Source organism: Vulpes lagopus, chromosome 19 (genome assembly GCF_018345385.1).
Source record: "Vulpes lagopus strain Blue_001 chromosome 19, ASM1834538v1, whole genome shotgun sequence".
Classification (NCBI taxonomy): Eukaryota; Metazoa; Chordata; class Mammalia; order Carnivora; family Canidae; genus Vulpes; species Vulpes lagopus.
Genome location: NC_054842.1, coordinates 3,623,402 through 3,645,138, shown reverse-complemented (window position 1 = coordinate 3,645,138; position 21,737 = coordinate 3,623,402). Strand labels below are relative to the sequence as shown.

The 21,737-nt window shown below is 34.3% G+C and overlaps 1 protein-coding gene across 33 annotated transcripts in view; it reads right to left on the bottom strand.

The window, feature by feature from the left end:
• The window catches only part of CLASP2 (cytoplasmic linker associated protein 2), a 176,587-nt gene that overhangs the window by 54,489 nt on the left and 100,361 nt on the right, over positions 1-21,737 (bottom strand). For 10 of the 33 annotated variants that reach the window (XM_041733812.1, XM_041733817.1, XM_041733813.1 and 7 more), the window contains 8 exons: positions 17,366-17,389; positions 15,686-15,703; positions 13,553-13,654; positions 13,373-13,399; positions 10,479-10,505; positions 7,610-7,780; positions 6,826-6,933; positions 1,748-1,854 (listed from right to left, as the gene is read on the bottom strand). In XM_041733812.1, the coding sequence (XP_041589746.1) occupies positions 1,748-1,854; positions 6,826-6,933; positions 7,610-7,780; positions 10,479-10,505; positions 13,373-13,399; positions 13,553-13,654; positions 15,686-15,703; positions 17,366-17,389 (584 nt within the window). Of the gene's footprint in view, positions 1-1,747; positions 1,855-2,818; positions 2,882-6,825; positions 6,934-7,609; positions 7,781-10,478; positions 10,506-13,372; positions 13,400-13,552; positions 13,655-15,685; positions 15,704-17,365; positions 17,390-21,737 lie in introns of all 33 variants that reach the window. The other 23 variants (XM_041733827.1, XM_041733818.1, XM_041733825.1 and 20 more) reach the window with 5 other exon arrangements.

Below are 21,737 nucleotides of genomic sequence, written 5' to 3'. Positions count from 1 at the left end.
TAAATTTTTTTATAGATAAATGAGAACTGCTTATCAGCAGATTAGATCTTTAATCTTGCCAATACCTGTAGTCCTGAGCTACAAAAATATTCCTGTAACCAGTTTTCCTAAAGAAACTCAAATTTTCTTTTCTTTTCTTTTTTTAAAATAGGTTCCATGCCCAGTGTGGAGCCCAACACAGGGACTGAATTTACAACTCTTGAGATCAAGACCTGAGCTGAGGTCAAGAGTTGGATGCTGAACCAACTGAGCCACTAAGATGCCCCTCAAATTTTCTATTTCAATCCTTTTGTCATTTCCAAAGTTAACTTTGTTTCTGTGATTTTCCCAAGGTGCAAATTAAGCTTAATAGTTGGAGAGTTTTTTCCTAGAAATTAATAGTTATAATTGGAATATTTATGCTATGCAAATAACAGAAGTAGACAGAATCAAATTATTGGGATTCAACTTTTAGCCCTGGTGGTGGTCGTTAAATATTCCTTATATAATTCAAATATATCTTAACTTAGTATTTATTATAAGTAATAGTTCAAGAATAACCCATTCAATTCATAAAATTTATGTGAGCATAATTTAACCGATAAATCTTCCATTTAAAAAGAAACTAGAAAACATGATTTGAGAAATAGTGATGAAAAGAGTAAATTAAAAGCATTTGACTGATGTCAGATTATCAGAACAAGAGGTGATCACTCTATCTCCATGCTCAAGAGAACCAAGTTCCTACTTAGTTGTATTTGTAAAAAAAATTAACCAAATGGCTGAGGTAAAGGGAAAAATTCAGTGCATATAGACTGCTAGAGCAGAACTACATATGTTATTACATTTATCATATTACAGCTGTGACCAATGATTTTTTCAAAACTTATTTTTCAAATATATATGGCATATATTGTATCATATCAACACTGGTTAAGATGTGATATAAAGTCTTAAAAAAACATAATGTATTTTTTATTTCAAAACAAAGATGAGGCTTTTTATAAGTTCTTTGTACGAAAGTGAGTAAATGCTTCCCAAACATTGGATTAATATAATTTGAAAGAGAAAGTGTCATACTGAATTGACTTGGGAAATTGGCAAAAGCCAATTCCAGTCACTGTTTAAATGACACTTCCTTCAAAATTTTAAGTGAGAAAAACAACAGTGATACACATGGGCAGCACTCTTCTGACAAACTATCATGGATCTGGAGATGATGTTTTTAAACCTCACGATCTATTGTGTCAAGTATAAAGAGCCAGGAAGATATCTTAATTATTACATCTTGAAGTTATACTTTCTCTTAGCTCAGAAAACATAAGTAAGACTAAACAAAATCCTATCCCAGACTAAAACAGTCTCTAAATACTCAAAGTTAAGCAAGCTCTGAGATATATGCTTGTAGAGTAAATATTTATGTACTAATATACCCTTATTCTTAGAGTACTGCAGTGCATAAAACACACCACCATATTCATGACCTCAGTATTTATTTTCTTGACATGCCATCAATCACTTTTGGCTTTGGCTTAAATTTCTGGCCAAGAAATATTTTATTTTATTTTTTTATTATTTTTTTTTCCAAGAAATATTTTAAAGATCAAGAATTGATTATACTGCTCTGCTTTTTACATTACCCACATGTGATTTTCCTAGATAATCCACAAGCATTTTCCCATGTCCTTTGCCACACTGGTGGGCTGGCTTACCCATACTTTAGTTTCATAATTGGAACATCTAATAATAAGGAAATGGAGAAGAGTACCAAGGCATCTGCTACAGCCTCCTCCACATCAGAACCTGTGTTCAGGACTCGCATGGCACTGACAGAAGATGACAGTCGGCTTGACTGGCTGATCCCAAACCCAGGACCTAATTCATCAGAGGGAGGAAAACAGCTTTGAGAGAGTCATAAATAGAACAGCATCACACTGGAAATGTTAAGCTCCTTAAGGGGAGAAAAAAAAAAAAAAAACCAATGGAGCAAAGCATTTTAAAAGCAATTCTGTATTTTCTGTGTACATTTGGTTTTTGGTTAAAAAACAAAAACAAAAACAAAAATGGTAAAGGCAATTAAAATTACTGACAAGTGTGTGGAAAATTAATTTAAAGAATAGTAGCTATGATACATTTATGACCAAAAGATAGAAGAAAGAATGGCTGGCTAAGGGCTTGTGAATCTATAGCCCTTGTGATTAATCCAGCTCTATCAATCAGGCAAATCTCATCCATACAGGTGAGCCACAGAGTAGTCCGAACAAAGATCAAACCTCAAACCAATAATGATTAGGGACCTCAATAAAGCCACACTAGTTTAACAAGGTAAAAAAACCCTCCAATTATTATTTCTTCTCCATCAAGACAGGTTGATTTCAGTCTATAACCAAGACATGTCATTTGATATTTGTCAAGCACCTACTGTGTGCCCAACATTCTGAGGTATGTAAAGACAAACTAGAGTTGGATTCTCCCCCTCAACTACTTTCTACACCATAATTTACAATTAAAACACTTCATCCACCATTTTGGTTTTTTTTTTTTTCCCCAAAACATGTACAAAGATGAAGTACATAATTGAGAACATAAAACAATTCCATGTTTAAAAATGACATAACTTAGATTACATACATACAAAAAATGTCATCTGCCGGTGAGGAAAAATGCCCAAATAAGGTAGTGGAAGGGGATAAAGTTACTTGGGAGAAAATTAAAAAAAATTACAAATGACTTATTATCCAACAAATTAAAACATGAATATACAATTCAATGAAAACTGAAAAGGACAAAAATCTGAGATGAATGTACAGATGATACTGAAAATGTACTCATCCTTCACCTGAGGCCCCGTATACATCGGGGGCGTAGAGGGCACCAGTAGATCTGGAATGGTGTCTGGAGGCTGGAATAACAGGACCATACAAACCTCATCTATTACCACAGAAACAAGGAATAGTGGCAGCACTATAGTCAGGCAAAGGAGAGTTAGTCAACACTGGTATTACTAGTAATAGTTAAGGATCAGAATACTGCCAGTAAGGCAACTGAACACTAGCACTGTAATATCATCCTTGACACACAAAAGATCTTACACCTAAGGGGACAGACATAAGCCCACAGGAGACAAAAAAAGCAAGTATTCAAATGGAAGGAAATGTCAAAAGTACAAGCATGAAACAAAAAAATGAACATTGTAGTTAAAAAAAAAAAAACCACTATGGTAATTAGTAATCAATAATAATCCTATCTCCTTTAACCTTGAACCCAATGAGGCAGGTATTACTATTCCATTTATAGGTGGGTAAATTCAAGCATAGAGAGAAGTTAATTAATGTGATCAAAGCCATACTATTAGTAAGTGAAACACCTAAGTATCTGTCCTCTTTCATGGTCTTTGCTCTTAAACAGTATATGTACCATCTTCACATTGTTCAAAAGATAATATATCTCATTTACATTAACCTAAACATTTTCTATAATGGTTCATAGAATATAAGTAAGTTCTGCATTCAGTAAAAGGTTCTTTAAATATCAAAGAACATTTGAACACAAAAAAGGGAGCATTAATAATCTAATCAAGACCTAGAAATGTGACGTCTCCATTTATGACATGTCTCTCTGAATCTAATTTTAGAGTATCTCAAATTTCGTATCTTAAAATTCTGATTTTCCTAACACCACAAAGTCAGTTTTCTTCTTCTATACCGAAACAAATAAGCTAGGAAAGACTCATTTTAATATTTAATGAAATAGATTACTCTTATTTAGATATATTAATTAGAACAGTTAAAATACTTTTATTACACGACCTTAATGAATGCAAAAAAAAGATCAAAAAGACTGAAAGGATTAAACAGAAAGAATACTACACAAAAGGTTTAATTAACCCTGAAAGGTGATTGGTATTGTGAATAAAAATACTGACATATAGTTTTAATTTTACCTGGCAGAAATAATTTTTGTTTCTTTGTTTTTTTTTTTTTAAAGATTTATTTATTTATTTATGATAGTCAAACAGAGAGAGAGAGAGAGGCAGAGACACAGGCAGAGGGAGAAGCAGGCTCCATGCACCGAGAGCCCGACGTGGGATTCGATCCTGGGTCTCCAGGATCGCGCCCTGGGCCAAAGGCAGGCGCCAAACCGCTGCGCCACCCAGGGATCCCCAGAAATAATTTTTGAAATGGTTGAGAGGAGAACCAATATGGAAATGCCTAATGAATGAAAATTAAAAAAAAATTTTTCTGGAACCAATAGTTACCTGTGGCTGTAGGTAAGAGGTAAGAGGTACCACTCACATGCGTGTAATAACACAAGAGTTTTTTTTGAAACCTGCCTCCAGAAATAAACATAAACTAGGATATAAGATCCAGAGAAGTTCGGCTTTGCTCAGCTCTGCTTTATTTCTGATGCTTTAGAAAGAGCACTGTATTTGTGCTATTTCACAAGTACATTGGCCTTGTACAACAACTGAGGGCATGGCAAACTTTGGGGCTCATCTGCTGAATGGTGATATTCAAGTCAGGTGAAAAAAAAAATTCACCAAATAAACACATTAAGGATAGCAGGATGCAGGCAAACACAGCAAACAATGAGAGTGGAAAGGATAAGCCGATCTTCGAGAATGCTACCCACCCCTTACCCCTGTGTAATAAACAGAGCTAATCTGCTACCTTTATTATGCAGTATCCATATATGAATAAAATGGCTATAAAAATCAATTCTTCTAAAACTATATGATTAAAAGATATAATCTTCTTTAACTATAGTAGAATGTTTCATTAGAATCAGGAAAACAGCTTCCCTTAATGATAAAAATTTAAGTGATTTAAATTATCAAAATGAGGCTTTGAGATGAATCTAGAAAATGAATGGCTAGCCACTATTTCTCTTTAAAAATAGGCATATTAACAATGCTTAAGCGATTAATAGCTGATTATAAATTTTAATCTCTGACTACTGCACATGTTTAAAAGGTACAGAAAAACATTTTGGTCTCCTCTTGATATCTCTTTTTTTTTTTTAACAATTCTGCAGCACTATCATTACACAGATGCAGATATTATACCACTAAAAATACCTAAGACCCTTGCCACTAAAGTAGAAGGAAACTACTTCTAGGCAAGCAGTTAGAGCTTCAGGGGAAAGGTGGAGAAGCAGTAGTGGTGGCCTGGACGATGATTATAATGACCAAGCGCTCACTACGTGCCCACTGCGGGGGATTTGTTTCATGATTCTCTCATTATAGCTTCTTCACAAACAATCCTAACAAGTACGTACTATTATTATCCTAGTTTTATAGATGAGGAAACTCAGGTACAGAAGTTACAGGACCCAGGCCATTTGACCCTAGAACATATGCTTTTAAACTACCACATACTCCACCTTCCTTCAATCCTTTAAGATGACATGCTTTATACAAATGTAGGATTTATTTCATTTTTAAAACACATATACATGGAGATATACCATGTACACCTACATGTATGTTTGTGTATATGTATATAGTCTATACATATATGAACTAAAATATTGTGTATGATTATTGTATATAAACTAAAAACATCTCTTGCAAAGTACTGAAAGGGAACTCTGGGACCTGGGACTGGAACAGGAACAACAATGGCTGAGGATATCCCGGTCTGTGTCCCTAGCTCAATGGGGTTTCCTAGGTCTATACAGGGCAGTCTAGTGATTTATTTGAACCAAATGGCCCAGGAACAAGAAATTAATCTCTAGATATTCTATACTAACATGTCTGTTGGAGGAAATAATAACTCTAATAGACAATGAGTAGAACTATGTTCTACTTAAATGTCACAAAGTCCAAGGAGAAATTCTCCAAGTACTACATTTTATAGAATTAAAAGAAAAAAACTGGAAATAGTTTTAGGTATGTACATACTAGCTAAAAAGTTGAAGAAGCATGCAGAAATTCTAAAAATTTTCAATGTAAAAACCTCTGCCTCTGATTATTCTCAAACACTAAAAGTTTTAAACATTTAAGATTTTTACAATTTAGGTAACTATACTCCTATAGTCAAGGTTAGAATATAGCTTACATAATCAGGAACAAAGAGGTTTTACAGCAGTGACATGACACAAGCTAATATATGGGAAACAACTATTGAACTGTAAAATACTATAAAAATACTAATCTTCCCCATTTTAGTTAGTAGTTCATATGGCATTTTGCAGCACAGCACTCTTCCTAATAACCTAAGTTAAATATCTAAGTTGAAATGTTAGTATTTCTGCTGAAAAAAAAAACTAACAGCATTTATTTTATCAAATGAAATAGCCCATACTTCACTTAGGGGTAAATATTTAAATATTACCTTTAAATTGTATAGATTTATCTTTTTTTTTTTTAATTTTTTTTTTTTATTTACTTATGATAATCACAGAGAGAGAGAGAGAGAGAGGCAGAGACACAGGCAGAGGGAGAAGCAGGCTCCATGCACCGGGAGCCCGATGTGGGATTCGATCCCGGGTCTCCAGGATCGCGCCCTGGGCCAAAGGCAGGCACCAAACCACTGCGCCACCCAGGGATCCCTGTATAGATTTATCTTTTAAGATAAATCTTGAATTCAATATTCTGTAGTTCAAATCTGTGTGATATTTACTTGATTATGGAGGCAATTTGTTTATACAAGATCTAACTTGCTCACTTAAAACAAGTAAATGTCAAAGGAATTTCCCAAACATGTAATTTCCTTCTGACTCTTTCTTCTATCAGGACCGGAAAGAGGGGCTGTCAATGAAGAAAGCTAAACTCCAAGTTTGCTGAGGTTGTTATCAGATGCTAAGGGGGAAAGAAATGCACCCAACACCTGCCCAAGTACTTACCGAGGGGCTGAAAAGAGCGAACAGGACTTGTATCCCTGCTGCTCTCCCGACTGGCTTCCCGGCTGCATCCTTGACTCACACTTGGTCGAGGAATACGACTACTTCGAGCTAAAACAAAGCAACAGCAGCACAGAAAGGGAGGAAACAAAAGATAGAATTTGAATTGTGATATGCTAGCTTTATTTTTCTTTTAAAAAAACTGATCAATCTTTCTAAGGTTGAGAAGAAATTACTTTTGATAAAGCATTACCAGGAATATAGTTAAATTTGAATACAGTCCTCTAATTTGTATGAGATTACAAGGGTAAAATGGTATTCTACAAACATAAAAAGGCTGCAAATAAAAGGATTAAAATATAAATGAATTATATTTTTCAGGTAAGATACCTAATTTATAATCTGTATCTCAATTTTCCTTTTTATTTTTATTTTATTTTATTTATTTATGATAGTCACACACACACACAGAGAGAGAGAGAGAGAGACAGAGACACAGGCAGAGGGAGAAGCAGGCTCCATGCACCGGGAGCCCGACGTGGGACTCGATCCCGGGTCTCCAGGATCGCGCCCTGGGCCAAAGGCAGGCGCCAAACCGCTGCGCCACCCAGGGATCCCTTTTTTTTTCTTTTTATTATTTTTTCTTTTTTTTATTTTTTTCAATTTTCCTTGAATTGAGTTGTTTTCTTCTAGCTTCTAAGGGTCCACCTGATGTCTGTCATGCTACCCAATATCCCAGCCTGAAATATGAAAGAAGAGGTCCCAAGTCTCACAGAGAAAACCTTACCCACTGACAGTCTAGATGGACTAGCCTCTCTGCTACAGCCCTGACTCCGAGGTATCTTGCTTCTCTTCGGTGCTGAGGCTGAATTGATCAAGACTCTTTGAACACCAGAGCTCACAGTGGAGAGGGCTGTTGTGGTCAGAACTCTTCCTGGAGACCCCGATCGGCTGCCAGCTGAACACCAAACATACAAATGTTAAGATGTGAACTCTAAGAGAACTTGTTGAAAGAATAAAAATTCAAGAAATACATCTGAGAAAACTGGGATAATATGGCAAATTTTAAGTTCAAAGGAAACGGACTGAGGAAGACATATATAACCACAACCTGGAAAAAAAAATATGCTATATATACTAGGACTAAACAGTAGAAATAATGTAAAATCCATTTTCATTTTTGGGGGGTATAGGATGCTATGTTTAATAAGGACAACACTAATAGTATGTTTCAGAATATAAATAGTATAAAAGATTTTCAAAAAATAATTTCTCTGACAATGCATTTCACATGGCTATAGCTATGTATTAGAAAGCTTATATATTTGCAAGGAAAAAAGATTAGCCATTCCATTACTGCTATTATTTTGCTAAGAATATAATAAAAACTTTGGGATCCCTGGGTGGCTCAGCAGTTTAGTGCCTGCCTTCAGCCCAGGGTGTGATCCTGGATTCCTGGGACCGAGTCATGGAGCCTGCTTCTCCCTCTGCCTGTGTCTCTGCCTCTCTCTGTGTCTCTCATGAATAAATAAATAAAATCTTAAAAAAAAAGAATATAATAAAAATTCTCTCCATGTTAAAAGAGTTTGCCTTCTGAGATGCCACTGAATGTGTATAACAAAATTATCTTGCTTCTATGTGTACTTTGCAATTTGCCTTTAAACAGCAAAAGGATTTTGAGTGGCCACACCTAGGATGCAGGGCTAATGAGGACAGAAAAGAACTAAAAGCAATGTCAAAGAAGTCAGACTCTTTCCAAACTGGTGATTCTTAGTCTTGGAAGGCAGAGAATACATGGTCAGGGGAAAAAGACAGAGGCAGCCGGACAAAATCTCAGAGACTACGGCAAGGGTTAAAAAAAAAAAAAAAAAAAAAAAAGAGTTAAGAAACATGGCAAGCTGCATGGGTTAACTTTTAAGGAAATGAGCTCCTTGTAAATCAAAACATTTTATGTATGCATTGAATGGGAAAACAAACTAGATAACTACAAGATAAAATTTAATTCTACATTCTTAATGGTAGCATTATAAAGGGGAAACGTTAAACTTGCACTTAAATAAATGAAAGCAACTTTTCCCCTTTGTTGGGCATCACCTCTCTTACCCAAAAGGTTAGTCACTGCTCACCTTGTAATCTTACCCAATTATTTCCATAGAACAAAAACTAAAGACTCAAATGTCAATGTGGTCAAGCAGCAGATGTTAATGAAGGAGGAGCACTGAGTATAAGGCAGGGAGGGGTGACTTTTTAATTCCAGCCAGCTGTGTCTTGAGGTAATACCAGCTAGGTTTTAGGGTTTTTAAAAACATGAAAACTTTGAAATTTTCTCATTTTTATCATGTTGTGTAGGTCAGATGATACATGAATGGAGGTAAGCTGGTTGTGGTGCATGGGCTGCTTATCTGTGACTCTTACTATAGCTCTCTTGGCACGGTCTTATTGAATACAATTTAAATTCATCCTGAATTCCTAAACTTTACCAGCACACAAAATGAAAATTATCTTCCACTGATTACAGCAATACTGTATAAAACAAAGCAGTAATTCCAATGAAATTAACAATTTACGTAGAAGGAATTCTAAATTATTGCAGGGTAATTATTCAACTCTAAAGCGATGGCTCATTTCAATTGTTTCTTGGTGTTTCAGGTGAAGAATCTTCAAATCAGATTTCTTCAGTTATAACCTTAAGGATACCCACAAGGCACCTGTTTTCTCCATGCAGTATCTAAACTAAACATACACACCAAAACATCCAAACACCCAACATGCCACAAACTCACAATGCAAGATAAGCCAATGGAATATTTTATGGGAACACTTGCAACAATATAAAAAGTATAAATAATGAATTGAATGAACACATACAATATGATATTGTTAAAAACAATATAAATTTAAGGGGTAAAGGTGCTGTTGGAGACTGGAGAATTCCTTGAAATGCAGGTCTATTCAGCAGAGAAGAAACATGCAGTATAGAAGCAGAGTAATCACTCCACTTATCCTAGGTTAACTGTATTTAACAAAATTATGCAAGCTCACTCTTTCTATATTTAAATTCATTCATATCCTCTCCTAGAAAATAAAACCGGCAGTGTTCATTTTGCTTTCATCATTACCCTCTCTTCTCTACTGACTCCAAACCCCTACCAACAGTCAAATGCCTATGACTCATGTTGGAATTATTTGTGCTTAGAGAAAATATCAAGGTTCTTTCCCCAGCCAAGAACCTCATAGGCTAATTACTTATAAGAAAACCACATGGTTGATTAAAAGGGACATGATCTACCCAGGGAATAGCATGCTACTAGAAAATAATCTGCAAAAGTTAAAACTGGATACCTAATTTCTCTCATGCTACCTAAAGTTTTCAAACTACCACTTTATACTTTTTACAAGGTATTTTCAAGGCATTACAAAAGTTCCTTTGCTTTTGAATGACTAAGCCTGTGAGATCAACTTAGATAATTTCAACAATTCAAGGTTTTGGTAATAAAATAAAGACAGGCCAAGGATAATTAGCATTTTTTGCCCCAGTATGGCTACACATGATATAATTTTATGTTGAGAATTTCTGCTGAATAGAACCCATTCTCAATAATGAAAATAGGTGATCAAACAACAGATGAACACACACAGAGTCTATAGATTCTTACCACCAATGGTATTAGCAGACTGTGATCCTGAACAAGTGCAAAGGCAGAATTAGGGTAAGGGTTATAATCCAGGAAGAGGGAAGGAGCAGATTTAAAATGAATGGCAGATGGAAATAAGAAAGCTTTAGTCAGTTCTTAGAAAATAAAAAACCCTGAAGCAAAAAAAGCAAACTTTAAAAGAAAAATCCCTAAGCCATAGATGTCTGTAACAAAAGCAGTATATTTAGTAGCTTTTACAGCTGAAATCAGACACTCATGTACAAAGCAGATGAAATGAAGTTGCAAAAGTAAGTGTAAATTCTTCAGCTTTTCTTCTAATAGCCTATAATCTAAATAATTAAATGTTTAATTTTTATTATTTAAACATTTAATTTAAAACTACAGGTAAAGTACTACATCTTACAGCTGAAGAAAGCTTACATGAAAAAGCTAGAAATTTTTTTTTAAGATGCACAGAAAAAAAAAACAACAAACAAACAGCAGGGAGCGGGGGTGAGGAGACCAAGTTTCTGACAGGCTGTACAGCCATTTGTACACAACCAGTCACTACCGACAGTAACAAGACACCATCCTTACGTAAATATAAATCTGGAAGTCTCTCCATTGGGTATGCTTTTATTTATTTTGGTTAGTCATCAAAACACACCTGCTTTGACCCAAGGGATTTTTTTTTCCCTAAATGGTAATAAAAAATTTGGAAATATCATGCAAACTCTAATGAATTACTTCACAACAAAGTGAAGACGGGGTCACAGCAATATTTCTGTGCAAATATGTTGTAAAGAAACTTGCATCAAATCATATAGGGCCATAATTTCTTTTTTCAAAAGAATCTGGAATGGAATATACAGTCATTCAAATAAATAAGCAAGCAAGCAAACAAAAACCTCTTCAATCTGATTTAAAACCTAAGTGATTTTATAATGAGAAAGTCTTCTGATCTTAAAATCCTATGAGGCCTAAAAAACCCATCATTATGTTCCCATACTTCAGAAGAGGATTTGAAGTATTGTAGATTGGGTTTCAAAGTGAAAAACCAAATGTAAAAAAGTTATTCTAAATCTTACTGAAGTGATCAGTAATTATAATATACCTAAAAGGAAGGTCCTTAGGTAGTATCTTAGAAAACCATATACAAAGCACTTTGAATCTTTGTCACAAGTTCTGTCTTGGAATTACTTTAGGAAAGAACTAAATAAAATAGCTCATATCAAATTTAATTTTATCCTTAAGATACTGGATAAATTTTGGGTTGCTATCTTTATTCTTCCTTATGCTTTAAATTTCCTAACATTATCATTATTTATTTGTTTCCTGAAGGCCATAAACATAACAAAGTACAAAAGTACACAATAGGAGTTTAAAACTCAGTTGACATTAGGTTAACAATAACAATGAGGACAATTTTATCAGCTGAAATATAGAGTGCTTATTCTGGGCCTGGTTATTTTTTATTTGTCTTAAAGTATATGAAATATACTACAACGTTTAATCCTACTACAGTCCTCTGGGATTATACTCTTCATTTTATTGATAAATATACAGAAACACAGCAACTTAAAGTGGAAAAGCCATGATTCACAAGCGGGCAAGATGGCTCCAAAGTCCATGATCTAAATCAAATACTTCTGAGACTTTATTATACACAAATCACTTGGTGATTTTGTTAAAAAGACTGAATTCAGGACATCTGTAGTAGTATGAAACTGTGCATTTCTAACTAGCCCCCAGGTGAGGCTGATGCTACATTTTGAGTAGCAAAACTCTAAGCAACTATGCTACAACTGCTAACGATGGATTAAAAAAATTATTCTAAAAATACAGAAAAAAAATTAAAAATACAAAAGATCAGGGAAAAATGTGATATGATCCATTTCTAATTTGGTTGGAAAAAGAGCCCTTATCCAGAAAGCATTTGCCATTTTTCCTATTTATAAATAATCCTCAATTTGCAAACCAATTTTACAAAGCATTCCCTTACTTTTAGGACTCTTGTTGAATATTCCCATCACTTCTCTGCCTGGACTTTTTGACTCGGGAAAAAGGAGAAAAGGAGAACCTGCTGGCAGGACTTGTGTAATCACTACATGGCCCCCTCCAAGCCCAGCTCTTTTCCCTGATTCCAAGATTCAGGAATCAAATTAAAAACAGAAAAATAGGACATCTATATCTTGATAAATCACCTACACAATTGTGGATGGTAGTTAAATAAATAGCCAAGTATGTAGAATAACTTGCAAATTACTTCCCTAGAAAAAAAATTCCTATTTTTAGATCTAAGTGCTAGTGAAAAATCTCCTGATAAAGAACAGAAATGAACTCTTAAATTAATAATGCCATAAATGTATGGGTTACTATTCTGGAACATGTAGAAATGAATCAACATTTTACCTAGACCTCAAAATTGTGCTTTTTAATAATTGTGCTTATGAGGAACTCAGCTTCCGATGAAACAGTAAAAATATAAATCTTAAATTCAATAAGGAATATAATAGAATTGGTCATTTTAATTTATGTTTCCTCACTATGAATCAGTATATACCTGCCAAAAATGCTAACTGTATTCTAAAAGATTTGGGGAGGAGATGAAGACACACATATCTGTCCTTGAATAGCATTAGGTAGATGCAACCAGATTAGATGCTATCACAATTATTTTGCTTCTAAAAAGCACAATTTTCTACATTTGCAAGTTTCTGAGAAAACCTTAATGCTAAGAGATTTGTGTTAAAATATCTCCATGCAAAACTTTATACAGCAGATGAAGTTTTTTCTTTCTAAGTGGCAGAAATCAATGATGCAGCCCTAGTACACACCAGAGACAAGACAACACCCACTCAAAAAAATTCCAAAACATGCACAACAACTGATCCAAAACATTGAAAAAAAAATACCTTCATTTTTGTCAGGTGATGATGAACCTAAAGTACAGAACAAGAACTCAGTATGTGGCTTGTCTTTTTGAAGTTAGCTTTGTCTTTATCCAGTGGTCAATCTCCTAATACAGTCATATACAAGCAACACACTTATCCTAGTGTATTACAAATTCAGGAAAACTCATAGGCAATACGTACGCTGCGACTGAGACACCATTTTTGTTCGACTTCTTCCTCGAGAATCTGTCTTGGCATTTCCCATGCCAGCAAGTGGTGCTGAAAGCTTTGCTCTCACCCGGCCTAAGGAATAAAATTATTTAGGTAATTAAGGAGATTTTTCTATAATGGTAATAGTAATGAGGGGAAAAAAAAAATCTCACTATAATTTTCTAATTGGGTATGCTTTTCATGTATTGTTAAGTTCTGTAGTAATGTGACCATCACTGACAGGTTATTTTTCTCTTAAAATTTTTAGAATACACACTGCTTTTTATGTGTTGCACCGTAAGCTAACTTTCTTTCAAGGGTAAAAATAAGGTCAAACTAAAATATTTCCATTCTTAGTTTGATATTATTAGTTCAGTAGAGTCATAATTAAGATAATTATCATAAGCATGTTAATTTATTTTCTTAATTGGCAGTTCTAATTCTAAAATTTCAGTTTCTATAAAATTTAGTTTATTCTCAAATACAGCCTATAGTTTTAAATATAAGCCTAATCTTATTAGAAACAAAAACTCAAACAATTATTTTGACTGAAAATATACTTCTAAAGGGATTTGCAAGAAGAGATGGTGTAATATTTTCATCCTGTGCCAAGCACTAGATTACTACAGACAGATATGGACACAGTTACTATTTTTCTTCCCCCAGCCCATTTCATTTATAAATGATTTGAGGAAACATCTATCACATAAGAGTTGGCACTTTTCTCAGGATACTCCCTTCTCTTCTACCACTGATTCATCCCCCTCCACAAAATCAAGACACAAACATCTATTTCTAGAGCTTCTGAACCAAAGGAAATAATGTTTCTCAAAGTACCTAAGTGAATGGTCATTAATAAAAAAAAAATATTACTAGTAGGACTATGGTGTTCTCAAGCAGTCTCAACCATATCAAATCAGAACCAATAACAAACATCAAGAAGGGCTCAGAATCTTGTCAAGTTAAACAGCACAATTTGTAGGGCAATTATTATACTGGCTAGCCTGATATGGCTATATTAATTAGAAAAAAAATAAATGAAGAGTAGGGAGAAATTACAAAATTAAGAAATGAGTGACAGAAGATTAAGAGAGTGATTAAAAACCAGTAATAAAACAGAAGTAAAACCAGAAGTCTAGTTGGTGAGTCTAGCATTCTCTCAATTCTTCAAGGCCCTTAATAAGCCCATAGTTCAGGCCTTTCACCCTTTTACAGAATCTGTTTAGAGTAGGATACAATGTTCTCCCAACTAAGAAGTAAAACAGAAAGACAAAATTATTATTTTTGAAATGGAGAATTTATCCAAAATAACAAAGAAATCAGGATAAGTAACCAGAAACCATTTTTTATAGATTACTCCAATGGATATGAAAAATATGAAATATTTCAAATACATCAGAGTACGTATGAGACTAAAAATGTTAAATATACTTGGTTTTGGATCACAAGAAAAGGTCATCCATGTAAAACTTAGGAGAAAAAGAAGTGTTTCAAAATCAGATATTTAATAAGACAGCCTTTAGGCAATATAAATTAAAACATGAATTTTTTTTCCTTTCTACAAATTCAAAAGAAGTAATTATTTTCTTAAACTGGCTCAATAAAATAAACTAGTGTATCTAGCAAGTTTTTTATAATCCCAAATTCAAATCATATATGCAATTATCCACTGATTCTAAATCAAAGACACACTTAAAAAGCAGACTAAATAAATGCATTTAAACTCCCATGATAAAGCAATGGAGCATGCTCCCCGCAAAGTATAAATAAATTAGCATAAATTAAAAACAAAAATACAAAAATAAAGAAAAGCATTAATGATGCTACTGAAAAAAAACTATTTACTAACTTTATACTAGATATTATTAAACATGTTAAGCAATCATGTTTTTTTCTAGCATGAGATGATCCAAAATACAAACCAAACTCTAAATGAAGAACTAAAGAAAAAAAATCCACATGTGTAACCAACACAACCAAACAAAATATAGAAGCTATCACAGCTGGCAAATTATATAGTTGTGCAAAGAAATTAAGCCTATTTAGTTTTTAATACTGAATTCCTACTAATGAAAATATTAAGGTAGAGGTATTTGTGTTACTAACAAAATGTACAATTCTTACCATCTTCAGATGTTGCTCCTAAATAAGAGAAATAAAACAATAACATTTCAACAAATTCTGCCAATGCTGATATTAAGACCTACTTGCAACTCCCACCCAAGACAAAAAAAAAAAAATGAAAATGAAAAAAAAAATCTAGTTTGATAGCCTTACACAAAATTTGAGGTCATCTAATGACTCACAGCACAAGAAAAGGTTAAAACTAGACAAATGAAAATGGCAACATTCCACAACAAACACTTTTATCTGCTACATTTCATACTCAAAATTTGAAATGGTAAAGAAAATTATAGAAGTTAATCACTCAAAGATGTAACCCTGTCATTACTGTCTTTGAAGATTTTTACAGAATAAGAATACTTTCTTGTGCATTTTCAAAAATCGTCCATAAGAGAACTAGAAAAAGCTGACAAACATGGGAGTCATCAAATCCATGATCTAGGCCTCATTAACCCAGTATTTTTATTAAAGCATTACAAAGACCTTGCTATTTATTCAATATTTATGTATGCTCTTTAAGATGTCAATGAAAAGTAGCAGAAATGAACAAGTGAAAATATCACAACTCACTAAAGAGCAATAAAAGATGTACATCTGTATATGTATATACATATTTTTTTAAACACAGGATTGAACATCAGTGAGAATAACAGATCACGTGACACAGATGAGTCTAAAAGAGGAAAAGTCTTCCACTTTTAATCTGGAAAGTGAGAATAGTTTAAGGACACAGAATTTCAGTGCAAGAAGTGATACTAAAGGGTTTAAAATACAGAAACTATTTTGTGGTAGGCTTTCATTTCATTCAATAATTTTTTAAACTTATGACATACACAAAATATATAGAGGAGCATAGAGACAACATAATAGTCATGTACCCAACCCAAGATTAAATAAATCCCGCATTTCATTAGAATGGAAGATATGTCAATTTAAGGGCTTATGTAATAATTGACAGAAAAATATACTGTTCTTCGTTTTTTTCCTAGATTTCATACTAAGACTTAATTCAGTATCTTCCTATAAATTCTTAACAGCTCAAGTTCCTAGACAGCATCATGGTATTTGAGGAGATCAAGGGAAATTGTAGGTGATACGCCGTGTAGTATCTGACAAATACCACACTGATAAAAAATACCACACTGAACCAAGTAGAGATATACCTTAATCACTTAAACACTAAAATTAAAAAGCCAAAGCTTAAAGTTCAGTCCTGATTAAATGTTAGTTTAAAGCTCACTCTTAAAAAGATAGCGTTGTAATTTGCATTTTTATTTTCACAAATAACCATATGAATCTGTAAAATATTTCATTTGTCTCTCTCTGTATCAGCGTTGGTAGACTAAAGAGTTCGATCAAATGACTGAGGAGATCCCTTTCCATTCTTCTGATTCTGATTCTATGTCAGAGAAAGACTTAAATCAAGAATATTTTTATGAGCTAAGGTAAAAAAAAAAAAAGATAACTGATTAACTTACAACGAACAGTAACCTAGTTTTTGAAGAGACTGGGAAACCCAAAAATGGATATAACTAACCCAAAGTTCAGAGAATTACATAGCCATTTTACATTAAGATTGCTGCAAAATAAGTAGTCTATTTTCAAAAAGAGAATGAAGATATTATACAGAATCCAAGAGCCATAAAAATCTTTAGTAGAATTAGAAAAGGAAGTTCTTACCATCCATCTTGTCAGAAGTATCCTCTTTGATGAAAGAGCAAGCAAAGAACAGAGGAAAACTTAGTATATTAGAAAAAATTATTTTATAATCCCTATAAACATTATTTTTAAGATGACAGAATTCATAGCAAAGACATGTATATGAAACTTGTTTTCAACTAAAACATATAAGGAGATTTAAACAAGATGAGGTTCCTGTTTGAGACAAAGATACAAAAACAAACAAAGAATCAATAATATGAGTTTGCCTTTCATTGACCAGAAAGAGAAGTTAGTGAAGCACATATCCCAACCTGGGACCCTTGCCATCATCAAGCAGACCTCTTGCTTTGTCTTCCAAGTTTCTTTGAATCACTCATCATATCCCCATTCCCAAAGGAGTTAGTACCGAAGAAAGAAAGAAAGAAAGAAAGAAAGAAAGAAAGAAAGAAAGAAAGAAAGAAAGAAAGAAAGAAAGAAAGAAAGAAAGAAAGAGAAAGAAAGAAAGAAAGAGAAAGAAAGAAAGAAAGAAAAGAAAAGAAAGAAAAGAAAGAAAAATAAAGAAAGAAACCCAGCAGCAACTGCTTTAAGTAATATACTAAGTTTAATGGCTTCCAAATCTAATCTCACAAGCACAGATCTCTCTTCTGAGTTCCATTACCACTATATCTTTCCCTTTGTCCTTATACCACCATGACTCCTCAACACCTCCAGTGTGCTGTCTCTCTGGGACTTCAAACTCTTAAATGCATAAAATGCAACAAGATATTAGCCGCTCATTCTTTAGCAATCTATCACTAGACTGAGAGACTCTTCAGTACAGAAGCATCTATTTTTGGATATCTGGTCCTAGTGGGGTGCCTGGCAAAAACTAAGTGCTCATTAAGTGTTTGCTGAAAAACAGTGAACACTCCCTCTCATCCATAAATGTTAAGCCATGACAAGCAAGGCTCAAAGTAGAAGGAAACAGAACACATCAGTCACATGTGTGTAAGAAGCTGATGGGGGGGGGGAGGTAGAAGAGAAGGTGAGAGGCAGAAGAGGGAGAGGAAGTAGGGTGGAGTAGAGGGAGAGGAAAAGAGAGAAAGAAAGGGAGGAAGAAATAAAGAAATAAACAAGAAATAAAAAAAGAGAGGAGGAAGAAAATCTATCATCTAAGTCTCAGAAAGAGCTAAGGGCAAGGAGCTCATTGTCTCTGAGTCTAAACCTGGGCCAGGTAAAGAAGACAGAGGGACACGTTTCCCTTCTGTAATGAAGTTATCTGCAATTCAAGCCTTAACCAAAAGAAACTAATTAAGTCAATCTCACAACTATTATAGACTTTCTTATGAAAAAAATATTGCTACAAATTACCTTTCTAGTTCACATTAGAACATTTCAAATATTGTATTTTTTTCTGGTAATAAAAATAATAGATAATATATAACATTTTTATTTATTTTATTTTATTTATTTTATTTATTTTTTATTTATTTATGATAGTCACAGAGAGAGAGAGAGGCAGAGACACAGGCGGAGGGAGAAGCAGGCTCCATGCACCGGAAGCCTGATGTGGGATTCGATCCCGGGTCTCCAGGATCGCGCCCTGGGCCAAAGGCAGGCGCCAAACCGCTGCGCCACCCAGGGATCCCAACATTTTTATTTTTAAGACTCTAGATAAATAGGTTTTATAGTTTTTATATTTGTTTTCCAGATTTCTTCCCACTTAAAAAAGTTAAGATATAATTCATGTACTCTAAAATTCATCCTTTTATAGTATAAAATTCAGTGTTTTTATTATATTAACAAGATTGCACAACCCTCATCAGTAATTCCATAAAGTTTTTATCACTCACAAAAGAACTCCTGTACCCATTAGGAGTCACTCCCTCTTCTCCTGACTCTCAGCCTCTGGCAACTACTAATTTACTTCCTGTTTCCATGGGCTCATCTATTCTAGACATTGCATGTAAATGGAATCAAACAATAAGTGGCTGTTGGAGTCTTCATAATATCTGCCCATCTTGAAACATGCATTAGTATTTTTATGTAATGTATTCCTTTTATGGCTGAATAATATTCCATTCTAGTATACAGACATATCTATTTAACCATTCCCCAGCTGATGGACATTTGGGTTGTATCCATGGCTATTATGGATAATGTTGATATGAACATTCATGAAGACATTTTTTTACGAGAACATAGCCTTCATATTATCTTGGATATACCAGCTAGGAGTGGAACTGTTAGGTCACCTGGAACTCTTTCACTTTTTGAGAAACTCCCAAACTGTTGTTATAGCAACTCCACTGTTTTACATTCTTATCAGCATTGCATGTGGATTTTAATTCCCCCATATCCTCACTAGCATTTGTTTTTGTTCATTGTTTTGGTAACAGCCATCAACATGGATATAAAGTGGTATCTTACTGTGTTTCTGATTTCCACATTCCTAATGATTAATGACGTTAGACATCTTTTCATGCACTTACTGGCAATTTGTATTTCTTTAGAGAAAAGTCTGTTCAAATCTTTTGCCCATTTTTAAACTGGATTGTCTTTGTTACTGAGTTGTAGGAGTTCTTCATGTAATTGGAATAGAAGTCCCAGATATTAGATATATGATTTGCAAATATTTTTTCTCATTCTTTATGCTGTCCTTTCACTTTCTTGATAGTGATCTTTGAAGCACAGAAGTTTTAAATTTTGATGAAGCCCAATTTATCTATCCTTTCTTAGGCTGACTATGTGTTTGGTGTAGTGCCTAAGAAAACACTACTTAAAAAATTTACAACTATGTTTTCTTCTAAGAGTTTTACAGTTTTAGCTCTTACATTTGGGTCTTTGATCCATTTTGAGTTAACTTTCTGAATTATGGTGTGAGGCAGGGATTCAAATTCATTCCTTGGCAAGTGGCTGGCTATCCAGTTGTTTCAGCACCATTTGTTGAAAAGAATTCTTAAAAAAAAAAAAAGAATTCTTTCCCCATTGAATGGTCTTGGTATCCTTGTGAAAAAAATCAACTGATCATAAATATATGGGTTTATTTCTGGTCCCTCAACTCCACTTCATTGGTCTCTATGTCTATCCTTATGCCAGTACTACAGACACTTGATTACTATAGGTCTGAATAAGTTTTGAAACTGGGAAGTGTGAGGCCACCAACTTTTTCAAGATTGTTTTTTCTCAAAATTGTTTCATCTATTTTGGATCCCTTGCGTTTTCATATGGATTTTAGGATGTGCTTGTCAATTTCTATAAAAAGGCATCTGGACTTTTGATAGGGATTGCAATGAATCTATTGGTCTATTTGCTATCTTAACAATGTTAAGTCTTGATTGATTCATTTATTTTAAAGATTATACAAAGAGAGAGAGCGCAAGTGCAATGGGGGCGGGGGGAAGGGAGAGAGAGAATTTTAAGCAGAGTCCCCATTAAGCACAGAAAGCCTGATGCAGGACTTGATCTTACAACCCATGAGACCATGACTTGGGCTGAAACCAAGAGGTACACACTCAATTGACTGAGCCACCCAGGTGCCCTATGCCGCCCGGTTCCTGACACAGTGCTCCTAAGACTCTATAATTTCCTAAATTATAAGAGCACCAGGAGTATCTTTTTTTTGTTCTAATACTTGGTCTTTGGCCCTGGTACCTTGACCTAAGACCCTTGTAATTTCTTGGGTGATAGGAGTGTCTTCTGTTCTAATGAGGTGATTCTTGGTAAGCTTCTGGAGAGCTTCTGGCTGGTTACTAGAAAGATGAAAAGCCATGATCAGAAGCTCAGAATTTTCAGCCTCATTCTCCATCTTCTGGGAAGGGGAGAAAACCTGAAGACTGAGCTAATGATTCATAATGACTATGTGATGAAGCTTCCCTAAAAATCCCCAAAGTACAAGGTTCAGAGACTTTCTGGGTTGGTAAATGTACCAGGAGGGTGGTACACTGTAACTCCATAGGAACAAAAACTCTTGTGCTTGGGACCCTTCCAGACTATGCCCCATGTTATCTCTTCATTTGGCTGCCCATCCAAATCCTTTACAAGTCCTTTGTAATAAACCAGCAATGTAGTAAGTAGACTGTTTTCCTGAGTTTTGTGAATCAATCTAGCAAATTAACTGAACCTGAAGAGGTTATGGGAACCTCTGATTTATAGCCAGTTTGGTCAGAAGCACTGGAGACAACCTGGATTTGCAATTAATGTCTGAAGTGTGGGGGTGGGGGCAGTCTTATGGGACTGAGCCCTTAACCTGTGAGGTCTGTGCTAATTCAACTCAAAACTGAATTGAAATGTAGGACACCAAGCTGGTGTAGAACTGGCTGGTGTGGAAAACCCACACATCTGGTGTCATAAAAAAAGTAATAGGAGTGTTGAGAGTAAAGAAGAAATATGAGTGGTTTTTCCTAGAGAA